Source organism: Aulonocara stuartgranti, assembly GCF_965226115.1.
Source record: "Aulonocara stuartgranti genome assembly, chromosome: 6".
NCBI lineage: Eukaryota > Metazoa > Chordata > Actinopteri > Cichliformes > Cichlidae > Aulonocara > Aulonocara stuartgranti.
In genome coordinates, this window is record NC_138944.1 from 20,648,215 (window position 1) to 20,672,068 (window position 23,854).

Here is a 23,854-nt window from a genome sequence, read left to right on the forward strand (position 1 = left end):
GCAATCCAACAACTTCTCGTAATTCTTTTCATTCTTCTTCTGATCATTTTGTTCTTTTTTTCCCCCCCCTCAGATCTGAGTCCACATAACTCTGAACAGTGACCACAGCCAGTGTATGACAGACCTGTCAGGTACGTACACACACACCTTCAGTCTGTTTATTATTGGGTCACAAAAACAAATAATTTGGAGTACTTAAAAACATTCTCTTGATACAGTACAGTCATTCAGTCCTGTGAAAAACTAAGCACATGATTCAGTAGCTTGTTGAACCACCTACAGCGACTGTAACTTGTATTCTGAGCAACTTTATCAGTCTCTCACATTTATTATGGAGGAATTTTGGTCTGGTCATCTTTACTTATTGCCTGCAAACCTCGATAAACTGAAGCAGTCATTTTTGCACACCTCTCCCAGTTCCCACCGCAGCATTTCAATCAGGTTGAGGTCTGTACTGCGAGTCATTGCAACACTTTCATTATTTTCTCTTTCAGCCATTCTTTTGTAGATTTGCTGACGTGCTCGGGATCATTGTCCTGTTAAACGACCCAGTTTCATTTAAGCTTCAGACAGAGCTTTAGACAGATGGCCTCATATTTTAATATTAAAATATGTTACTATACATGTTCTGGGGTGCAACCGAGCAACCCCGCTTTTTTTTTTTGTCAAAGTGAAGAAATAAAGTGACCACATTCACCTAATCTGGTGACAATTCAAACGTCATAAACGAGAGTTGTGGTCAAATTGAAATCTAGAGGTTGTTCTTATGTATTTTTAGGCATTTCTGGAGTGAAGTATTTCAATGACTCATGCAGTCATGTCTTACTAAGGTTTGAAGCATGCAGTTTACTGCAAATTTCTTCTGAATTTAACACTGACGGTATCACAGACAGATGTGGCTGTGATACTTGCTGTTAGGAGTATTCATTTATTTGAGATTAGAGGGTAGGATGTTATCAGAGTGTACTTGGCATGGCTGGATGGCTCAAAGCTGTGAGCAGGGTACCAAAGCTTCAGCTCTGACCTCTGACTCTTTGCCGAGTCTCTGTTTTAGAGCAGAGACCCACAAATCCTGGGTTCTAAGTAATGCTGGTATTTTAATGAAGCAGAGCTGGGTGTGGGGTGCTGGAGGGAGGAGGAGAATCGCAAGGATAAGATAAGGAGCAAAGTCATTTTTACAGTGAGCTCTGGTGCGTTTGCAGTGTTTCAGGGTTTTAGTCACACTTCCAGTCAGAGATCCTGAGTCTACAGTAGATCCAGAGTCGACCATGTAGCAGGAGTGCACCTCTGTACATTAACAAATTCTGCAAGATCACATTGGCATGCAGAGACAATAGAAATGTGCATATTTATGCTCGTAATTGTGCATAGATCAGCGGTCCCCAATCCCCGGGCCTCGGACCGGTACCGGTCCGTGAGTCGTTTGGTACCAGGCCACGAGAGTTGAGGCTCAGGTGTGAAATGTATAGTTTTCAGGGTTTTTATCGGTTTTCAGTATTATTTTGTTATCGTTTTTATCGTTTACTCGGTTTTCCTGGGTCTTTTCACGTGTGTTATGAATAAATTTTCTTTTTTACGGTACCGGTACTAGTTTTATTTTGTTGTATTTATCCGCGACACCTTAAAGTCCGGTCCATGAAAATATTGTCGGGCATAAACCGGTCCGTGGCGCAAAAAAGGTTGGGGACCGCTGGCATAGATGTTTTGTGTTCTCCTGTATCCAAGTGTTCAGAAATCCAAATTTTCCAGATTTCAGTATTCAAATCTCAGGTTTATACAGCAAACGTCTTTCTAATAAAGCAGCCTTTCCCCTGATAAATCCTGCACTTCAACTATCTCTCATGAACAGCTGTCTCAACAAGACTAAACGGCCCCCATCAATTTTCAACAGATGAGTTCACCCTTATATCAAAACACATCAGTTCTCCTTCAGCTGCCTCTCGAACACCCGTAAAACCTGCGCTTAGGCTTTAATATTTGGTGGATTACTCGACTCTTCAAAAAGGCTGCTCGTTGTTGACCTGCTATTATTTGTGCTGTTGTCGGTAGAATGAAGTAAACCGCCATCTTTGTGCTAATAAATTAGTGCTTTGGTATTATTAGGTCACCTGCAGAACTTTCTACTTACTTCTGTGGATTTATGTGACTCCACATTCCACTTTAAAAGCTGCTGGTAGCAGCGCGTTTATGCATTAATGAGTAAAAATAAAAGACATGTTGTAGCAGCTCAAACTGTAAAAGTTAACAGAACAGAATGTATTTTTCTTAAAGTCACTGGACTTTATTCACTGCTGAAGATGGCTGACCTTTTTCTTATTAATCTTTAAATGACATATATTTTTAATAATTTGTTACATGCACATCACTTATTATTATGGACCTGACTTTAAACCATTTTTAAAATGTTATTTCTTCTCACCAGCACAATTGATTTGAAATGAGACTGTAATCAAAGGATATACTTTTGGCTTAAATTTAAGATGCGCGAAAAACTATTGCATTGCCAGTTTAAGAATCACAATTGTTGTTGATCTTTTTCCGCTTTTTTTTTTTTTTTTTTTTTTTTTTTTTTTTAAACCATATGTCCATTTTTTTTTACAGGCTAAAAAAAAAAAAATCAGCTAGTTGTTTGATAAGCCTTTTTATAGCCACTTGTCTTTTGTTTCCTCATTATTCAGCACGATCAAAGTGTTTAATTTGTATTTGATAACTCTTAATGAGAACTGTCAAAGAGGTGTTGATGCAAGCGATGGAGGGCTTCATTAGACTTGAAACAAAACAGTCCTATCAGAGAGATAGCAGAAACTTAATTGTTGATTTAACCACCACTCTTGGAGCATTCTCAAAAAGAAGGAATGCACTGGCCAGCTCAGCAACAGCAAAAGGCCTCAAAGACGACAGAAGATAATTAAAGTGGAGTAAACAAAATCCCTTTGCACCATTTGGCCAAGCCAAGAGCATTCTTGTAGGCGATAAGGTGTCATAGTCCAAAGTCTGCAATCAACAGTCGTCTTCATGAATGTAAATACGGAGAGTTTACCTCAAGATGCAAACCACTGACGCTTAAATAGAAACATGAGATCAGAGTTTAGATCAGAGAAAAGATCAAAATACTGTTTGAAAGGATTAAATCAACTGGAATGTGTATGAAAACGGTGGCAACAGAACAGTATTTAGAAGACTGGAGGCGTACCACATCTGTCCATCGTGGTAAGGTGGTGTTATGGCGCGGGCATGTTATGCATCTGAGTCTATCGTGATATGACTGCTGCTTGAAGTATCTGCCCAGATCCCACAAAAGCTATGGTTATCTATATTACAGATCAATAATAACTCAAAACGCACTACAAAAGCAACCCATGGGTCCGACCTTAGCTCAACTAAGCGTGCCTGTTTAAAAAGCTTGAATTTCAGCTGAAAGTCCACCTGCTCATTCACGTCTTGATTTTTTCCATTTCAAATCCATTGTGTGGATGTACAGCAGCAATGTTCCTGGTTTTGCTAGTTTCTGGGATAAAAACAAGTAAAAATATTGGCAAAATTAAGTCCACGCTAATGGATGAGGTTGAAGACACACATGCAGTGCCACACGTTATTCCCACAAGTGCTAACATTAGCATTGCTAGTAACAGGAACCTTCTTCCTTGCAGCGCCCTAGGCTAGTGGCGAATGGCGCCATAACATCTTAGGATGGCACGTAATAAAATTACATAACACAACTAGGGACCTGCAGTGCTTTCTCAAATTGTTCATTCTGTATTTGGTGGTTAGTTGAACAAAATTCGAAAAAGTTTAGGCGACGTACTATGAGTCTGACACACGCAGCGAATGCAAATGGAGAACCTAACAGTCGATATTGGCAGCAGCATGAATAAATTAACATAATATGTAAGAAAATGAAATAGTAATTTTTTTTTTTTTTAACAAACATATAGATGTTATTGACAGTGATGTCTCACCTGTGCGTTGTCTGTGTATTAACACGTGGATATTTAGGTTTTTAAATTCACTATTTATTTTTTTCTGCTTCAGGTGATCTGTCTGGTGCAACGATGATGTCAGTAGACGTGACCAATCGTAACGGCCCTGCCGCCACGCCCCCCACCTCACTCAGCCTTCGCTCTTCACACAACCAGCTCCTCACCAGCGATGTCATCAAACAAGGCTCCGCCACTCCTCCCAAATGTCGGAAGAAGTATGCGCTTACCAGCATCCAGGCCGCCATGGGCCTCGGTGAAGTGGTGCCGCCCTCATCGGCATCATCATCTCCATCGTCATCCCCGTCACAGTCCTCCACTCCCAACAATCCCAAACTAGCAAAGAATGGGGTGAACCAGCTTCGTAAAGCTGGCCAGGACCACAACAAAAACACAACTGACCCTGATTTGATGGATTCAGAAATAATAGCAGATGACCTTAATGTCAACGTGGCAGAGGAACAAGACAGTCGCACTCTTACTAATAATGATCGAGAGGAAGATGCCAACCTTCACCCAGATACTCACAGTGATGTAGAGGCTGAGCAGACGACAGAGCCTGACTTGGACTGTAACATAAACACTACTGTGGAGCTCAAACTGAGCAGCAGCACGGCTGATTTGGACTTTGACTCAGAGGACACCAATGACATCAGCATCTTGTCTGAGAAGGAAATGATGTTAAAGATGAAGATCGAGGAAGATGAGATGGTGGGGGGAGAGGAAGATGAGGAGACGAAGCCTTTACTGACAGTAGACAGTGAACCCCCTGTGAAGAACCACAAAGTTTCTCCAGGCCTGGAGCTCATCTCTGACCTCCACTCCAACCTCAAGCTCCTCAAATCTGGCAAGAACTCTCCAGTACCCCCTCCTCCTTCCCCACCCAAGCAAGCCAGTCCAGAAGACACTCCCCTGCTCTCCATGGTCTCCTGCCCCTCCTCTTCCTCCTCATCCTCCTCTCCAGAGACGAAGAAGGACAGAAGAACTGGCGCAAAGACAGACTGTGCTTTGAACCGCATCCAGAATCTGAACCCCAGTGACGAAGAGTTGAGCTGGACTACCTTGTCCCAGGAGAGCAACTCGCCAGAGGAGACAGGTACGCACACGGACAGACACACACAGAGCCCATGAAGCCTTAATGCAGCAAACGTTACTGATATTTACAAATATTCAGTGTAGTTTTTATGTGAGTCTTATGTCAGCTACTGTGGTATGTTTTGTTTTGGGGGGTTTTCCCCCTCCTGCTGTTTAGCGGTTTCACCGTCCTCTCTACTGATGACATTTTTCCATTTACCCAGAGTGTGTGTGCGTGCACATCTGAGAGTGTGTGTGTCCATTCATGGATATGCAGAGCTCAAGCATTGCTTAAAAAGAATAACAAAAACTCCAGCCTCCAGTAAATCTCCCAGAATCCCTCAGGCACAGGAAGTGCCCTTGTAACCTCATGGGGGTTGGTGTGCCAGATCAGCTGTGTCCTGTTTCCAGCTTCATCCTGATCATATGTGTGTGAACCAGGCTTAACTTAATGCATAAACTAGCTGCCAATATCTTGGTGTGTTAGATGTTTTTTTTCCCCCCTCATCTTAAAGCTCCACAGAATGGAGCTGCTTTCCTCTCCCCTGTTGCACTTGTATTCGTCTGTATTGATCAGCTACCTTGAGCTTCATCTCTATTATATATCTGTGAATACGAGCATCTGGTCTCTGCAAATATTAGATAATGGATAACCTTTCCATAAGAACCTGTAAGCTGGGTCAAGAGAAAAGCTGTAGTCTGCTGTTAGTCTAACATAGTTTTAGTTTTAACAACTACAATAATTACCTTCCCTATGTGTGCAAATCCTGAACTTTAAAAATGAAAACTAATTAAGACTAATACTGAACAATTTTAAATAAAAATGTAACTGAAAGAAGCGCAACTCTAGAAGTTGACTTAAAAACTAATTAAAATACAGAAAAAGTAATATCCCTGAGACACAGAGTGACTGAGATATTCTTAGTTGTTCAATTTCTGTTCCTCTCATCCTGTAATGATGGGCATAATGATGACGCTGACTAATATTTAATATATAGACATAGAAAAGAAATCAGATGTAGCCCTACTTTACATCTGTATGTTTCTTCTCTGTCTTTGGTTACTTTGTAGATAATTTCTCTGTTTAAACCTTTAGATATAAAATATCTGGGAAAAATGGTATTGTTTAGATTGCAAACAGCTACTCAGTTTTGCCATCTAATGAACTATTATTAATATTGTTATTATTCATTGTTACAAAGCTGTGAGGATAAACTTTTGCGTGATATTTAGAGTTTGAGAGTCTCCATCTGTTGCGGGTCTCTTGCTTTCTTGCATTTGCATGTTGGCTACGTCTGCAGGTCTCTTCAGTTCACTGTTGTTCTTTGCCAGCGTTATGTTAAAATCTGGGTATGGAGATTTTCCTCTGGGCACTTAAAACTTGTGGTTTAGTGTAAGACGAGCAAAACACATCCGTGCTCCTGCAGAACAGCAGCCGGTCCTGCAACATAACCATATGGGCACTTTAGTGTTCCTCATAGCTTGTCATATAAACAAAGCCTCCAGATTAACAGAAAGAAGAGGCTGTGGTCTCGGCTGTAAACAGTGCCGTCTTTCTGAGTCTGTGAGTTGTACTGCTGCTTTTTTTTTTTTTTTTTTTTTTTGGCTTTCTGATGACTCACAGTCTCAAGTTGAAAGCTCTGAGCATCTGTGTAACTCATTTCTCTACAAGTTGGAATACCAGCAGCTTGCATTTTTACAGTTTTACTGTCGTGTTGTCTGGATTTCAGGATTACATTTTCATGTGTTCATTTGTCCAGGATTTCATTGTGTATAAAAGCCCATCTAGGGATGTGCATCGCAAATTAGCTAAGGCTATAAATGCTGGCGTGTATGGCACTGTTCATATTACATACCTGTTTCTATACAGAAAATTAATAAACGAAAGTAACAGTCTTTCAGATCCATCTTTGCTTATTTGCAATGTCATTTAAAAAAGAGAACCAGGACCATGATGTGTGTAGTGAGGAGCTCAGTAAGGAAGCAAATGACTAGTTAAATTGTATATGTCACTTTCATCCCCGCAGGCCTATATAATCAAGCACCTTGGCATGCAGACTGCTTATACAAACATTGTGAAAGAATGGGTCGGTCTCAGGCGCTACATGAATTCCAGGATGGTATCATGACAGGATGCCACCTGTGCAACAAGTCTGGTTGTGACATTTCCTTGCTACTAAATATTCCACTGTCAGCTGTTAGTGGTATTATAACAAAGTGAAAGCGATTAGGAACGACAGCAACTCGGCCACGAGGGGTAGGCCACGTAAAATCCCAGACTGGAGTCAGCGGATGCTGAAGCATATAGTGTGCAGAGGTCGCAGGACCACTAAACTTCATGTGGGCTTCAGCTTGGCTGAAATACAGTGACTAGACAGCTTCATTGAATGAGTTTCCATGAATGAGCAGCTGCATCCGAGCCTTACATCACCAAGCAGTGGTGTAAAGCATGCGACCACTGCACTGTAGAGCAGTGGAGACGTGTTTGCTAGACTGACGAATCATGCTTCTCTGTCTGACAATCTGACGCATGACTCTGGGTTTAGCTATTTCCAGGAAAACGGTACTTCCCTGACTGCATTAGGACAATTTCATGCTCCAAAATTTGTGGGAACAGTTTGATGATGATCCCTTCCTGTTCCAACATGACTGCACACCAGTGCACAAAGCAAGGTCCATAAATACATGGATGAGCGAGTCTGACTGCCCTGCAAAGAGACCTGACCTCAACCTGATAGAACACCTTTGGGATGAATTAGAATAGAGACTGCGAGCCAGGCCTTCTCAGTGTCACAAATGTGCTTCTGGAAGAATAGTGAAAAGATTCCCGGAAATACACTCCTAAACCTCCGGAAAGCCTTCCCAGAAGAGTTGAAGCTGTTATAGCTGCAAAGGGTGAGCTGACGTCATATTAAACCCTATGATTTAAGAATGGGATTTCACTCAAGTTCATGTGCGTGTGAAGGCAGATGAGAGAGTACTTTTGGCAGTATAGTGTATCTATCCAACTCCTAGTTGCCCATACTGTAGTGCCCCCTATCTGCTTTTGTCAAACTCACGTTGACAAATCTGTGTTGTTTTCCCAGCAGTGTGATAGATTCCTCTGTGGGGATTGTGGGCTAGAGGGTTGGTATGACCCTGTTTTCCCACAAAGGTGTCAAAACACACACACACTCTGCATACAGAGTCTAAGAGGGTCCTTCAAGCCCTATTTATAGAAGTCTAACATTATCACATAACATCCTGTGCTGTAAAACAGATTTCATGGTACAGCATTCATGATAGTTTGTGTAGGTAGTTGAAGTATTTTGGGACATGCAACTGTGTAGTCTGTCCAAAAACCAATGCTGATTAGAGCAGCAGTGGAGAACAGTGGAGTTCACCACAAAGAGCAAACAAAATTAAAGTTCCTGCTCTGTTCTGACTCAAGCTAGTAGCTAAGCTAAAGGACCAACAACCATTGCCCAACCATTGTAGGAAACAGTTACTGGCTGTGGTGACAGGGGACAACTACATGTACACCAGTGTTCGGCCAGGTTGGTCCCTTAACTCAAGCACAGTATAACTGAATGGTGATTAGTGCCAAAAAGCAACGCGTGATGCTCAAAGTGTGTTTGAGACAGTTACATGTCTTTCTACCTCTCTGACCCACCTCGTCCTCGCACCTCCACTGGATGAGATGCTGAATAAAAGCCGATTTGGAGGTTGCCAGGACAACCAAGAGAGGCTGAAAAAGAGGGAGAAAATAATCAACCTAGAAATTCGATAAGGATGACTGTGCCACATTTTAGCCTCCTTCCATGTGCCCCGGCTGCATGTTTGGTTTTGAACAGGAAAGGGAGGGTAGAGCTTTTTTTGTTTTGTTTTGTCTTCTTGTTGATGTGGCTGATGCTCTAGATAGAGAGGGGAGAGACAAGCAGCAAACACAGCTCGCCTGCAGGGGGAAACAGCCCCCCCCCCGTATAAATGTTTGTCTTTCACTCCTGTTTTCCTCAGTCGCAGGCTCTCCATCCTTTTTTTTTTTTTTTGTTCCTCCTCTCATTCACTCTTTCTCCCCATTTTTTTTTTTCCTACTGCCTCTCTCGTCACGTCATGTTTTCTCTACCTCTCTGCCTTGATTTGTCCCCCCTCCTCTCTCTTTCTCTTTCTCTCTCTTTCCCTTCCTCTCTCTCTCCCTCCCTTCTTGGTCTCCTCACCCCCTCTGCTGCGGTGTCCCCCTCACTCTGATCTCTGCTTCCTTCTCTCTCTTTCCATCTCTGTCTGGGCTTCTCTCTTTGGTTACAGCATTGGGTTTTGCTGTATGAGAGGCAGCTAGCTAACTATGATGCTGGGAAAAGACTACATGCTGGCCATTGTGATTGTCAATTACGAGGGTAGGTGCATTTTTACAGAGTTGGCCGGAAGCTGGACTGTTGTCTTTGAGTTTCAATGCTGTCTGAGCATGCATGTGTCTGTGTCTTCCTACATGGGGATGAAGTTTATTTCTGTAATGACATCATCTGCAGAAACAGTCTGGTTGGTTCATGCTGTGTTAATATGTCAATGCTGGTGTGCATGTGTGGTGTTATCTGCTGAGAAAGTGTGTGTCTGTATGTGTTTTGCTCCAGAAGCTTGCAGCTCTCCCCCTCCCCCTGCTCAACTGTACTCTGGCATGCAGCTGCATGCTAACCGAGGCTATCACAGGCTAACTGCTACGTAGGTCCCCATTTCCACCAGCTGCGTAGGTGCACTTTAACAGCATCAGTGCAAGCACACCAAGTCTCCTAATGCCGTTTCCTTACTTGCCACATCCGTTGCCGAGAGTGACACTGATAACTTTGAGTCATTGTGTAGCCCTCAGACCTTTCCAGCCAGAGATCTCCTCTCTTTTCTCTTTCAGTCTTTCTCTCTAATTTTGTTTATGCAGATGCATTAATCCACATCCAGTAGTCATCTCATGCTGGCACCCATTCTAAGTCACCATCTTTCCTCTCGCTCAAAGCAGATGGAGACGCTCAGATTCTCTCTCTTGTAGTTTTATTTGCTCTGACCTATTTTTCATTCTCAAAAGACTCCAACTCCCAGCAGTCAGTGCACCACCCTAAAGGATGTCCTTATCTCCCAGCGAGTGCGTTTTTCTATATTTTCTATGATTTATGCTCTTTGAGAGTCTTAATAACTTGTGTGTGCACGCATGTGTGTCTGAGTGCCATCACAGTCTGGCCCGACCCCGTTGTCACAATGACATATGGCCTGCTGTCGTGGCAACGGGCCCACTCGCTGCGTTTCATCAGCATGGTCAGCAGTTCAAGAACGCCTTGCAATCACACAAACGTACATAAATACATGCAGCACCAGCTGACCGGCCCCTTGGAGCTTATATCACTTTTATGAGTTGCTACACCCCCAACAGAGTTTGGGATCGTCTTTACTACGTCTGCCACGACATCATCTCCACACAGGAACACAAAGATCCCATCAATACTTCAGTGTGTGTGTGTGTGTGTGTGTGTGTGTGTGTGTGCGTGCGTGCGTGTGTGCATGTGCATGCTGCCAGGAAACTGCAACCTTCACATGAGATGACTTTTAGTCCAAGAGTGAAGAAAAATTAATTTAAGTACTCCATCTCCACAGAGTGTGTGTTTGTGTGCGCACATGTGTTTTCAAGGTAACAGCTGTAGCTCCTCTAAATATATCACTGCCCAATAAATTATGCTAACAGACATCTGCTCTGTTTGCTGATGTTGTGTTCTGTTGGTGGAGGAAAGTTTAATTTTCACATAAATCTGCACATGCATACATTCTGAGAAGCAGACTAAAGCACAGATGAGACGTTTGCTGTAGTTGCATCTCAACTTTGGAACAGTCGCCTCTTCACCATTAGGACCTCACCAACACTTGACATGTTTAAAGCCCCCTGTAAAACACATCCTTTGAGCTTTTGACACTTTTTTTTACTTTTTTTTTTCCTTGTCTTACTTTTTTCTGTATTTTCTTGCTCTGATTTATTCATTTTATTAGTACAGCACTTTATTTATAAGCTCATTTAAAAAAACAAATTAACTTTACTAAGCCCGTACAGCACTCAGAAAAGTTTATTTCTGGTTGAAATTAGACAAAGAGACATTTGTGGTGATGGTGCACGCATAACCATGATCAGTCAATATGGACTCTGTGTTATCTTATGTCTGGGACCTGGGATTTTGATGTTAAGGTTTTCTGTGTATTAGAGTTCTTTGTTCTGTATTGTTGATAATCTGGCTTTCTGGTATTTCTAAAGGTTTATGGTTCTTTTTTTTCCTTATTGCTGATACGAGTTCCCTTTCGTGTTACTTCTTTGTTCCAGTTCAAGTCCTTAAGCTCTGTAGCCGTCAAGCTCTGTAGCCTTCTGTTTATGATGGTAATTCTGCTTTTTTTAGGTTCTCATGAAATTCTTGTTATCTGTGTCTTTAGTTCCTTCACTAGTTTGTTAATCCCTGTTTCTGTTCTCATTCTGTTTCTTCAGTCTTCTGTCCATATTTCTGGTATTTCTATGTCATTTTCACATGTGTGAGTCTGCCATCTGTTAGTCCTTGTCTTACTTTGGTAGTCTTTTGTCTCTTGTCTCTAGTTTTACTTCCCCTGTCTCGTTATTCTTGATTTGTTGCTGCTGTATTTCCCACCTGTTTCCTTTTCTCTCATTACCATGTGTGTATTTATTGTCGTCCCCTATACTGTGTGCTCTCTTTTTTTTTTGTGTGTGTGCTTCCTTATAGTCCTGGATTTGTATTCTTGGCTCCTGTTTAGGGGTTTTGGGGTTTTTTTTGGGGTATTTAAGGAAGACTCAACCATTAAAGCTGTTTTGAGGTCATTTCTTGTCTCATGAGTCCTGCGTCTGGGTCCTAATCCTGCCTTCTCCACAGGGTTTCATGAGTATTTAATTCTATGCACTTTACTGTTACTGAGTATTGCCCCTCTTCTTTCCACTTCATTAGGCTGTATATCGAACAATGAACAGCTTTGTGTATGAAGTTTAACTACTATGTTGCTTTGATCATATTTAACCTATAGCTTTCCAATGTATAAAAATGTGAAGGGGAAAACGTCACCACTATGGGAGAGATGAGACACAATTTAATGGTGGGTGGAGAGGAAATGCTCGCAGGAAGTCCTATTGCTTTGGGAGCCTATAACAGCATAACTGAGAGATCGGGGTCACCTGAAAGTTTTGAGTTGAAAAGAGGCTGTCTCTGAATTTAGACTGGTAGATGGTCCACAAGCCTGATAACGGAAGGCTCTGCCTCCCATTCTACTGTTAGAAGCTCCAAGATACCATAGGTAGGATAATTTGGTACTACAAGGAGTTTAAGGTTAAATTGAAGAACAACGGATCACACACCCATGGAAATCAAGCGGCACATTTCTCTAAAACAGGGTTCAGTGAAGAAGCTAACACAATTACCAGGGCCAGTGAAGAACAATTCCTCATTTGTGTCACGCTGAATAAACTGTAATATGTTTTAAGTACTGAGTGGGTCGCTCATTGAGAAAGTGTCTCAGCTGCTTTAGATGTAAGAGAAATCCTGATATCTGTGTTTGATATTTTTTTCTTTTCTTTTTTTTTTGCCCGTGTGATATCTTTCATTTAAAAAGTGTGTAGGGCTTTGTTTAACAAATGCTACAGAAGTGCTTTACAGGCGTTCTTGTGCACATGGAGATATGGTTGGTTAAAAGGGACAGGTGCAGCAGATGCCGGTAATCCAGCTCAGCTGTTGACGTAGCTCAATGTGGGTTCACTTTGAATTAACTGTATGGTGCAAAAACAGCCACAGAGACGGGAAGTTTTGGGGGAAACGGAGCAGGAGAATGATGGCCCTACATCCATCCATTCACAATTTTCTTCCACCAGATATTTGGAGCGAGCAGTCATTCCAGACAGACCCCGACCTGCCTCCAGGATGGAAAAAGATTACAGACATGGCTGGTATCTACTACTGGCACATTCCTACAGGCACCACTCAGTGGGAACGGCCCGCCACTCATCCACAACCCCCTGGACAGATGGAGTCCACGGCCCTGGGTGACCACTCAGCCTCAACACCACGTAAACCTTCCCTGGGCTCACTCAGCCCCTCACCCACTCCAGACCACGAGGTGAGGGACATGCATCAGACTTCACATTATGACCACTGTGGATGTTAATTTGACACGTACCACCTACCTAATCGTTACTGCAGACCATGTGCACACTCTCATGGAAACGGTCTTTCCTGATGGCTATGGCCTCTTTCAGCAAAAATGATTCAGGAATGGTTTGAGAAGCACAACAACGAGTCTAAAGTGTTGACCCCGCCTTCAAATTCCCCAGATTTCAATCTAATTTAGCATCTGTAGGATTTGCTTGAGAAATGAGTCCGATCCACAGATGCCCCACCTCACACAACTTACAGGACTTAAAGGATGTGTTGCTAACATCTTGGTGCCAGATACCACAGCACACCTTTCTTTTTGTAGTTGAGAATAGATTCTGACGAAGGCAATCAGCTCACAGCATACATGAAGAGATGAAGGGAAAGTAATGCAGTCAAACAATTTGATTTAAAAACAAAGTAATAAAGTCAAACTTTAATGCAGTGAAGGTAGTGTATCTATTACTGGCTACAATGCAATTTAGTTGCTAATGAAACTCCTCAACTCTTAATAACAGCTAAGCATTAATAAAACTGGAAATGTCACAGCGGTTAAAATGAAAATGTTTATTTTGAGCTTTGGATTAGCATAAATCAACAAAAGCGCTCACAGCACAGAATAATTATGAGGAAAACTGTAATAACACCTGTGTTGGAAGTGAATTAAGCACTCTGTGCTGCTGTTCTCAGAATAATATGTACATGACTTGTACTTAATGCTGCTGTGAGTTTTCATGAACAGGTATTTTTACAATTTGTATTTATGCAACTGACATGAGGACCAGTCGGTGCTGCCGACAGTAATTCTGTCAAGTGCAAATGACGAGCATTTCCCTAAACAAGATGGGAAAAAATGGATTTCTTGAATCCATTAATCATTGTTGACTCCAATAAATATGGATTAAACAGTGTGTCTTTATTTTTTTAATACCTCTGTGTTTCCATGCGCTTACAGTCATGCCAGGCCGAGATCTTCTTCAGGGGGTCGACTCGCTCGGGCAGCACCACCTCTGACAGCTCAGTGGAGCCTCTGTCCACTCACGAGCCCACACTCCCCACATGTGGATTTGTGAACAGCTGTTACTTTGTAAGCCACCGTCGTTTTTGTGTTACATTGTACTTCACAGGAGTCTGTGATGTTCATCGCGGTTTGCAAGAGTTATTTTCACGCTTCCATGTGCCAGTTTTAAACGGCGCAGTGCATTTGTCTGGGTTTCAATATAGTTTTATTTAAATGTAGGCAGCTGGGCAAAGGGAGTGAGAGGGAGAGCACTGTTAACACTCCAGTCTGGTAGCAGAATACAAGAACACTGAGCCGATCAATCAGTCAATCATGTAGAATGATAGGTGGAAATGTAGAGAGGAAAGGAGATGGATAGAGAGCGGCCCCATGTAGATAAAATATCGATCCAGTGAGAATGGACTGATGTTGACAGATGGATGTGCCTCAATCTGATTCTGGCACATCCATCTGATGCGATCGACCTCCAGACTGCTCGAGTATCACCCAGCTGCACAAAAGCTAAAATGGCAGACGGACCAACATGGTGCAGCAGGATGTCACTAAACAGACTCTCATCATTTCTCTCTCTGATGTCTCTTTAGCCGCGCTCCACGTCTCTGCAGGGTGTGGATCAAGAGTGTTGCTCTCAGCGTCACGAAGATGAGGAAAAGGTAGGAGTCCCAATCTGCCCTCAGACTTGTAGCATCTTTTTTCACTTTTTTCTTAGTTCTGTAAATAATTCCTCTGCACCCGTACGTGTATATTACTGTATTTGACTCCTTGTATCATATATAGAGCAGTCAATAAGTGTTTGGACTCTGACACTGATTTAACCTTGTACTTCAGCATGCTTTCCCCCATAAAGACAACATTTGACAACCAGAGACTCACCCCTCAGTTCAGAAGAGAGCTCCTAGTAAGCTTTCAAGGGGCAAAGACTGGGAACAAGTGTAATGGTCATTGGACATCAGCTGCAGTCACTATAACATCTAGTATTATAGCTTTTAGTAGTGTGACTTTTATAATGATTTTCTAGTTATATTGATGTCTTTTTCTACTTTTTGTCATCTCTTTGCACACTTTCAGTGTAATTACTGTATCTTTGTGCTGTAGTAAAGCTTGAAAACAACAGAAATGGTGTCACGGTCTAAACACTTGCTGATGGGTCCTGTATGTTTGTGTCGCTTACATTCTACTAATCAAGAATCGACAGATTCTCAGTAGCGAGGTGAATGTTCAATGGGAGCAAAACAAATCGGGGAAAACCCGGAAAGTCCCGTTGGACTCTTCTTGGCCCTTTTACTTTTATTTAGGAAACGTTTTGCTGCTTTGCTCGTTATTGCAACACCGTCTGAGTGTAGAGTAAGCTGGTTAGCTAACAACATTGTTCTGTCTTTATCCCCTTGCCCCCCTCTCCACCCAACCTTTGACTCTCAATCCTTGACCCGCCACTGTGTGTGTGTGTGTTTGTGTCTTAACGCCAAATATAGAAACAGGTGTGGAGTGAATTTGGCGGAAAAATTGATAGTGAAATGTGGAAGGCAAGTATAATGCACTCGGTGTCAGTGAGTCTTGTTCTTGGTCTAACCTCACCAGCTATTTGAGTGTGTGCATTTATACATCCTGTGCTAAAGTTCACTGCCTGGGCAAAAAGCATGCGTGGCTGATGCTTTAACATAAAAATATCTGCACAAACCGCAGCCTCTGATCATGCCTGATGTGTAAGAACATGTCTGTTTACTCCACTCCAGCGACACATTAGGTTGTTTCTTTCTTTACATACGCCAGTAATATATTTTCATCTTTCTGTTCTGGTGGCACAGATCTGACTGCGTAGTCACACACACCAGTGTGTGTACATACCACATAAACCTTTTTCTTTCTGAATGCAGCATGCCCCATTACACATAACACACCAATGCCATTTATCCATCCGGCAGCAGCATTCGCTCCACACTTGGATGCATGCTGGCATTCACGCTGAAGGGTCAGAATTTACATCTATTTCGTGTCTTGTAGCGCCTCTACCACAGGAGCTTGTACCCCATGAATTTTATGACGGGTACACATAGGTGTTTCAGTTTATAGCGGTAATATTTTTGGACATTGCCACATATCTCGCTGGAGCAAAATGACCAGCAAGCCTGTGAAAATGATCTTTTTTTTAGGAGGACTGAGGAAGAAATACAACCACACGAGAAGATAGAGTAATTTTTTTTTTTTTTTTTTTTTGTTTTTATAAAAACAGTAGGAATCCATAAGGAACATCCATATTAACATTAAAAGGATAATGCCAGCTCATCTTCTTGTTGTTAAATCTGGATGTCTTCATCAGGATCTTATCTGGCTGCACTTACTCCTGTTGGATCATTCAGTTTTGTTTTGTTTTTTTAATTCAGGAGAGTGTTTCAGTGACAGAAGACACAATCGGTTTATATTCTCATACAGTATTCCAGGTTGCATGTGTAAAAGATGCTCTAGGGTGGAACCCCTGCTGGATACAGAGGCTTATTTTGCTATGATTTTCACATATGTGCATCAGGACCTGCAGGCAGCCACAGTGAACCCGGACCCCAGTCTGAAAGAGTTTGAGGGTGCTACGCTTCGCTACGCGTCACTCAAGCTAAGGTAAAATACAGAAGACACACAAATCCATCCAGCTTCTGTGCATGAATCTCTGAAAGCCTCCAGAGCTGCAGTTATTAAACAGATTGTCCTGTATTTTAATCTCTTCTTTGTTTCTTGGAGATTGTATTTAATTAAAGTGTAACAGGTTCAGCCAAAGCAGCCAGTTAGATCCTCTCTTCAGGAAAAGGGTCCATGTTCTGCTAGTGTATCGCCTGCTTGTAGCTTCTGTAAATTCACACATCAGACAGAAACCTTGCTAACAAAGCAGCTAATAGTTCTCTTATGTTTAAACTATTTTCAGGAGCCGTCCAGCAGCAGAAGAAGAAGAATCCAGCAGTATTAACAGTGACCCCGAGGCAAAGGTAAAACCCTTTTTCTAAACTTTATATACATGAAGGTCAGCATTACGCACTGGCCTTCGAATGTCTTTATAATGTGTGGTCTTAGACACAGGACAGGCTGAATCAGGTGAGGTTGTTATGTAGCTGTTGCCTCTATATTTAAAAAAAAAAAAAAAAAATGGTATGAAGTAGGTTAAAAGATCATTTTAGAATTTAAGTGCCAAACACGCTACTTTTTATAAAAGTACTTCAATTTTTTCAGTGTCTAAAGTTCCTTTAAATGGTTAAAGTTACACTCGGCTTTCCAGCACTCATGATCTGCTGCTGTTGTTGAAAGAAGAGAAAGCTTGCCCCCCAGTGGTGGAAGAGGAAAATACAAGTGTGCAGTGGTGGACCCTCTTTAAGCATCCAAACCAGAAATTCAAATGAGACATTTAAGCCTTTAAGGAGTCTCAGGCTCAGTAAAACTTACTACTGTGGAGGGTGGCATTCATTTGCAAAAGGTCACCTTGGGCCATAAGTTAAATTTTAAATTGCAGTGTTACTCACACCCACTGCATTCTGTCATAAGCTGCAGCAAATTCCAGTGAGACTAAAATAAATGAACACAATCCACAACAACCACAAAATGTACGGACAACAAAGCACAAAAACTTGTACACATTCATTACATTTATGCATGTACCTATGCATGTTGGTATTTGCACACTATCATATATATATACTGTATAAGTTTTTTTTGTTTTGTTTTGTTTTTTTTTCATTTCCCACCCAGTTTCGTGAGGTATTTATAAGACATATGACAGTTTTTACATATCATCCCTTATTTTGATAGATTGAGAGAAGAAAATTTCATTTAATTTTATGAGCACTTTTCTTGCAGGTGATTGGTTGTTTAATAATTTGCCATGAATTAAACACACTGATACATGCCCAAGATACATTGCCTTATGTACATTTATGGAGTTATTTATCATTGAACTTTTGATATAGTCCCTTCTTAAGGTCATGTGTGAAGTGATGTGTTGTAATGTAATATTGAACCTACAAATATCAATATAAATTGGATATATCAAAAGATTTGATAAATTAGATTTTACAGTAGTGAAATGAAAATGATACGATACTTTTACAAAGTGTTACATGTGCATAAATACAACAAATGGGTCATTTTAGCTTTGCTAGGCATCTTGGTGACATCATGAAACCGGTCATAGATGAGAACCGTCAGCAGACTAAGATGTAGGAGGATTTAAATTTTGTTTTAGTTCCCAACTTTTTTCCTCATTTGGTCTTTTTTTGTACCCACTGTTGCTTCTGATTCCCCTGATGGTGGTGGTATTATTACTATTATTATTAATAGTAGTAGTAATATTATTATTAATTGTTAAAGTTCTGAAAAAGGTTCGAGATGTGTTTGGCTCATCAGAGTTAAAACTCAGTGGGTTGGTTGGTGTCCCAGCCTTCAGTCCTTAGGCAGCAGTGACACTGTGATGAAGACCAGACACAAACACATGCCTGCAGCTCAGGCTTTTGATATGGCAACACGCTCGCACACTCACATGTTACAGAGAAGCAAATCAGCCATTGCTCTTTTAAGATTGGAGTGATCATTTTTCTGCCTACAAAAGAAGAAGTTAATTACGTATTAGATCTCACTCTAAAGCAGTTTCAGCCTAGCATGAGTGGAAACATGACTGCATTAGAACAAACTTGCCACGAGTCAGTTTAACTGTGACGGTCTCCATCTCCCTCCCTGACCTATATAGAGTGCAGAGTGCTTTCTGAACGGACTGCAGAAATCAAATGAATACTTTATGAGAGCAGAGGGACTGGTCTCACTCCTCTCTTTGTCTTTAACTTTCTTCTGTTTTCTTCATCTTTTCTGTTGTTTGTTTGTTTGGTTTCATCTTTAAGAGGTTACAAGTTTCCAATCTCATGTGTCGTTTTAAACAAAGTGACGCTACCGTTAAAGGTAACAGGGACATATGACCTTTAAACTTGCTGTCTGTGTACAAAAAAGTTACTTTACTTTTTTGCTATTAAATTAATGCTCTTCACTTAATAGCTTTTAGTCTCAGTTGTTCTTCAGAGTGCTTTTTTCCCTCTTTTCTCTGATTCAAAATCAACTGGTAAGACAGAGTAGCAGCAGATTGCATCAACATGTGGACAGGCAGAAGACTGACCCTGAGACTAACCCTGCATGGCTCACTCTTCCACACAAGCCACAACTGCTAAAGGCAAGCGCAGCGTATTTACCAACAGAGCCTGCTCTTGAGAATGATCCATACACCTGAACCATTCATTGTCCATTACAGCAAGCTTAGAGGAGCTTAGAAAATATATTAAAGTGATGCAAGATGTAGAACAAACTGTGTCCTGTACAAATACAGGACATTCAGCACTAGTGTTGAGAGGAGGTAAGAAAAAAAAGTAACAGCAAACCAGCTGCTGGTAGCTCTAAAACTTTGTAAACCTTATGCCCCATAGTGACAAAACGGCATTAATAAGGAATGACATTGCTGGAAGGAGAATATACCCAACACGTGTGAGCGTCACGGTTCGGAGCTGCCAAGGGATCCGTGATTCCTAAAAGAAATTTCAACTTTTTAGTCCTTCAAATCTTGGATGCTCTTCCACTTCCTTGTTTTCTTTGTATTTGTTGTGTATGATGGTGTGATCATCTGTTGTGTGCATTTCTTTCAGTGTTTCGCCGTGCGCTCTCTGGGTTGGGTGGAGATGGCCGAGGAGGACTTGGCTCCTGGAAAGAGCAGCGTCGCTGTTAACAACTGCATCCGACAGCTGTCCTACTGCAAGAACGACATCCGGGACACCGTTGGCATCTGGGGAGAGGTGATGAAGACTCTCCTGTTTAAAATAAAGAGCATCGTGTTTGCAGCTATTAGAAGGAGAGGAGGGGAATGCTTAGGAAGATGAATCGGAAGAAAAGCGTAAAAGAAAGAAAGGAGCAGCATCAGTTAGCGTGGATAAATGCCTCCTGAAATATGGGGAAGTAGAGCAGTGCTATCAATTCTCTGCGGTGCGCTTTTATTTAATATGAAGCGACAGAATGGACAGAGAGGGCTCGATCCCTCTTTTAATAACCTTTCATCTCCCAGCACCCTCTTTCTAGGGTTTTATAATTTATTTAGAGACCTTCAAAGCTAGAGAGCTCACAGGGACACACATGTACACACGGATAAATAAATATATGCAACAGTTGTACTGAAAGCCGCTGGCATTTAAAGGACTGTTGTTTAGTTTTTTTTTTATATTTTTGCTGTGACTCTCGCTGCAGGAAATAAGGATTGCATATTTTTATGATGAGCTCTGAAGGATTTGTGTGTGTTTGTGTGCCCAGGGGAAGGACATGTACCTCATGCTGGAGAATAATATGTTGAACCTAGTCGACCCCATGGACCGCAGCGTGCTTCATTCTCAGCCAATCGCGAGCATCCGAGTTTGGGGCGTTGGCCGGGACAATGGCAGGTTAGTGGGTTTTTTGTTTGTTTTTATTTTTCCCTTAAATTTGACTTTCTTTTTCTCGTCTCCGTGAATAATTTACAGTGTGTATAAAAGCACGTCTCACACTGTGCTCAAAATCAATTCCCTGGATTGTAAATGTTCAGAGAGATTTCTGTATATTTAGCGGTAATCTGGGTCCTGACTCATTGATGTCAGCATCCTTTTGTTGTTTAGCGTTTCAACGCTTCGGCTTATAAGTCGATGGCGAATTTAAAACACTCGCTCAGTGAAAGGTCATGGGAACAAATGAGGGCAAGCAGACAGGTGGCAGAGTTAACGTGGAGAAGAGGGGGAGTTGGTGATTGATGAAGGGGAGCTAATGTCAGATTAATTCATCACTACAAAGTCGAGGATGACACAGAGAGTGGCCTTTATTCTCTTTCACCACAAATCCCCACCTGACTGTCTGTCCCTCGCTTTCACCGCAGCTTGGCTGGGCTTCACTGACATCATGCTGTCACTGTACCCGGCAGCTTCTTGGTTTGAGCTTCCCGAAGTAAGAATGAGATAAATATTAAAAGAAAAGGAGCCTTTTTCTGGGCATATGAAGGTTAAAATTAAGCCATGGGCAACCAGCAGAGGACGCTGTGCACTGCTGCAGCATGCACACTGCAGAATGTAGGTTATGAGGCACAGCCGGGTGACTGGGGACTGAAACAGTTGGTGCTTACTGTATAATAAGAGCTGGCACACACGTGCGCGCGATGACGAGTGTACTCAGGAGACGGGATGAGGCTAAAAGCTTTTTGGAATATGCAGAACCTCACAATCCTGTTGCCTTGAGGGTGCGTCTCTCTTCTTTCATTCACAACCACGCAGTCGTAATCGCGCAGGTGTCGATGTTATTCCGTATAATGAAGCTGAAAATCCCTCCACCACATGGACCACAAGCAATTTTTCCCCCTCTCCAAATACTTTATTGGGATCTGTCACATATGGCTGGATAGTCTGAACAGTGGGCTGCAGCAAAGGGAGGAGGAGAAGAGGAGGTGGTCAGAGGGAGGGGGATCTGGCAGGAGAGAGGGAGAGGGGAATGAGGCTGCCAGAGGGGGAGGCATGGTTAGTGCTCACAGGGTGTGGAGCAGACAGGTTGAGGAGAGCGCGCGTGCATTGCAGTTCGGTATCACCAGAAATTGATGGTGTGAGTCTGTAAATACGCCTGCCGGTCACAGGATTACCTGCCAGGATAGGACGACAGACCCTGTAAGTACATTTAAACACCTCATCCTCACTTTTGGAAGCATCACTCCTGCTCTTATGTTTAAAGTACAAAGAAAAGGAGGAGAAACCACAGATGAGAGGCCTTTTGGAGGGTGTTTTTTTTCTTTTTTCTTTTTTGTGAGATGTGTGTAATTGGAGGTGCTTATCACTACAGTTTGTTTTTTTGTTTTTTTTAAGGAAAAATACTTGTTTACTCTCACGCTCTTTCAAAAGAGCCCTTCTGACATGTAATGGAGGTGATTACAGGTGAGGCTCGTCTTGTTAAGGGTCTGTTTAGGTGCAGAAGTTTAATTAAGAAGCTTTTATTTCGTGTTAAAATGGATTTTTAAAAAACAGCGAGAAGCTCCAAACAGTGTAATTCGTGTTTGATTAAAAATGCAAGATAAGAATTTTTTCAGTGTGTCAGCAAAAATGAACTCCAGTTTAGATTTTAAATTAACGACTACATGCTGGTGTAAGTTTATGCAAGTTGTTTTTTGTTGTTGTTGTTTTTTAGCCCAGTTTTTCTTTTGTTTGTACGAGTCACGGTCTGTGAGCATGTGGATTGTATTGAAACCTGCACAGAGCTGGGATTTTCCCCTCTCTCTGCCTCTCTCTGTGTCACACACCCCTGTGAAGTGGTTGTGTCAGCACTGGAACCGTAGCCCCCAGAGCCCTCTCTTCATGTGCTGCGAAACTCATTATCACCACCGATTACACATCCTCACAGCAACCTTGACATTTTCAGGGGCGTTGGCATGATGATAAGATTATATTAGAAATGAGACATCATTCCCACTCTCTCTCCCGCCCCCTCTCTCTCCAATCCTCCTTTGACTTTTATGTTCTTCTCATCTCGGGGTCTTTTATTCTGCTCTCGTCTTTAGGCTTTTATCTTTATCTTGTACATTGTTACAATTCACTTCCAATTTTCTCTCCTTCCTTTTTCGAGTCACCCACTCTCTTGCTCTAGGTTTTTTTTTTTTTTAATTTTTTAATTAATTTTTTTATGTGGCTTAAAAAAAGCTTCTTTCGTTATGTCTTTTAAGGATATGCAAGCCTTCAGCAGGCTAACTGTTCACAACCTGACTTCTCCGTCACCCTGAGTCCCTCTCTTCATCCATTTTCTCTCTTTTCCTTTATATTCCATATATAATTTTAGCTCAGAGTAACTCTGCATTTAAGATCACCTGCAGTGCTGCTGAGATCTGTGTGCATATATACGTGCATTTTACCGTACCGCCACTAAAACTCTGTTAGAGAAGGCGACGGCAGGAGAAGTGAATATGTCACTCAAGGTTAATTTTCTATGTGAAAGTGCATCTCTTTGCAACCTTTTGTCACCCGGCAATAACGCTCACTGGTGCGATGGATTTTTTTTCTCTCCCCCTTTTTTTTCCCTCCCACTAACCTGTCTTCCTTTCCTTCTTTGCTTCCTTGGATACAGAGAGAGGTAAACGCATTCCTTCCTTTTCAGTCTGCAATGCTCCTCCTGTAGAGTACCTCTACATCATTTTATTGTTTAATTTCCTCTCTCCGTCTCATTTTCTTTCATCTTGAAAGTGGCTCTTGATGTACTCTGTACCACTGCGTGCATGCATTCAGACATGGAGGAAATGAAGGTCACATCCCCTGTCCTTGTCTGTCTACAAGTATTTTTTTTTTTTTTAACTTTGTTACACACACACACACACACACACACACACACACACACACGTACGTAAATAGGAATGTCTCGTGGAGAACGTCCCTGAGAATCTGCCCTCAGGCCTTGTTTGACTATTACATCTCATATTGAAACACAGCCTGAAGGGAGTTATTTACATTGGCTTATGTCTTTGTGTGTGTCTGTGTGTGTGTGATGCTCTGGTTTAATTTGCTGCAGCTACATTTCTTTTTAAAGTATCCTGTGTCTTCATCCCTCTCTCCATCCCATCTCTTTCCCTCCTCCTTTTTATT

The 23,854-nt window shown here is 41.9% G+C and overlaps 1 protein-coding gene across 4 annotated transcripts in view; it reads left to right on the forward strand.

Moving 5' to 3' along the window:
- Positions 1 to 23,854, forward strand: part of apbb2b (amyloid beta (A4) precursor protein-binding, family B, member 2b) — a 57,478-nt gene that overhangs the window by 21,368 nt on the left and 12,256 nt on the right. For all 4 annotated transcript variants that reach the window (XM_082535232.1, XM_082535234.1, XM_082535233.1 and 1 more), the window contains exons 3-12: positions 74 to 131; positions 4,033 to 5,073; positions 12,919 to 13,163; positions 14,154 to 14,285; positions 14,804 to 14,872; positions 15,692 to 15,742; positions 16,744 to 16,829; positions 17,131 to 17,191; positions 19,877 to 20,023; positions 20,532 to 20,659. In XM_082535232.1, coding sequence (XP_082391358.1) covers positions 116 to 131; positions 4,033 to 5,073; positions 12,919 to 13,163; positions 14,154 to 14,285; positions 14,804 to 14,872; positions 15,692 to 15,742; positions 16,744 to 16,829; positions 17,131 to 17,191; positions 19,877 to 20,023; positions 20,532 to 20,659 — 1,976 coding nt within the window. In that variant the 5' untranslated portion in view covers positions 74 to 115. The remainder of the gene's footprint in view (positions 1 to 73; positions 132 to 4,032; positions 5,074 to 12,918; positions 13,164 to 14,153; positions 14,286 to 14,803; positions 14,873 to 15,691; positions 15,743 to 16,743; positions 16,830 to 17,130; positions 17,192 to 19,876; positions 20,024 to 20,531; positions 20,660 to 23,854) is intronic.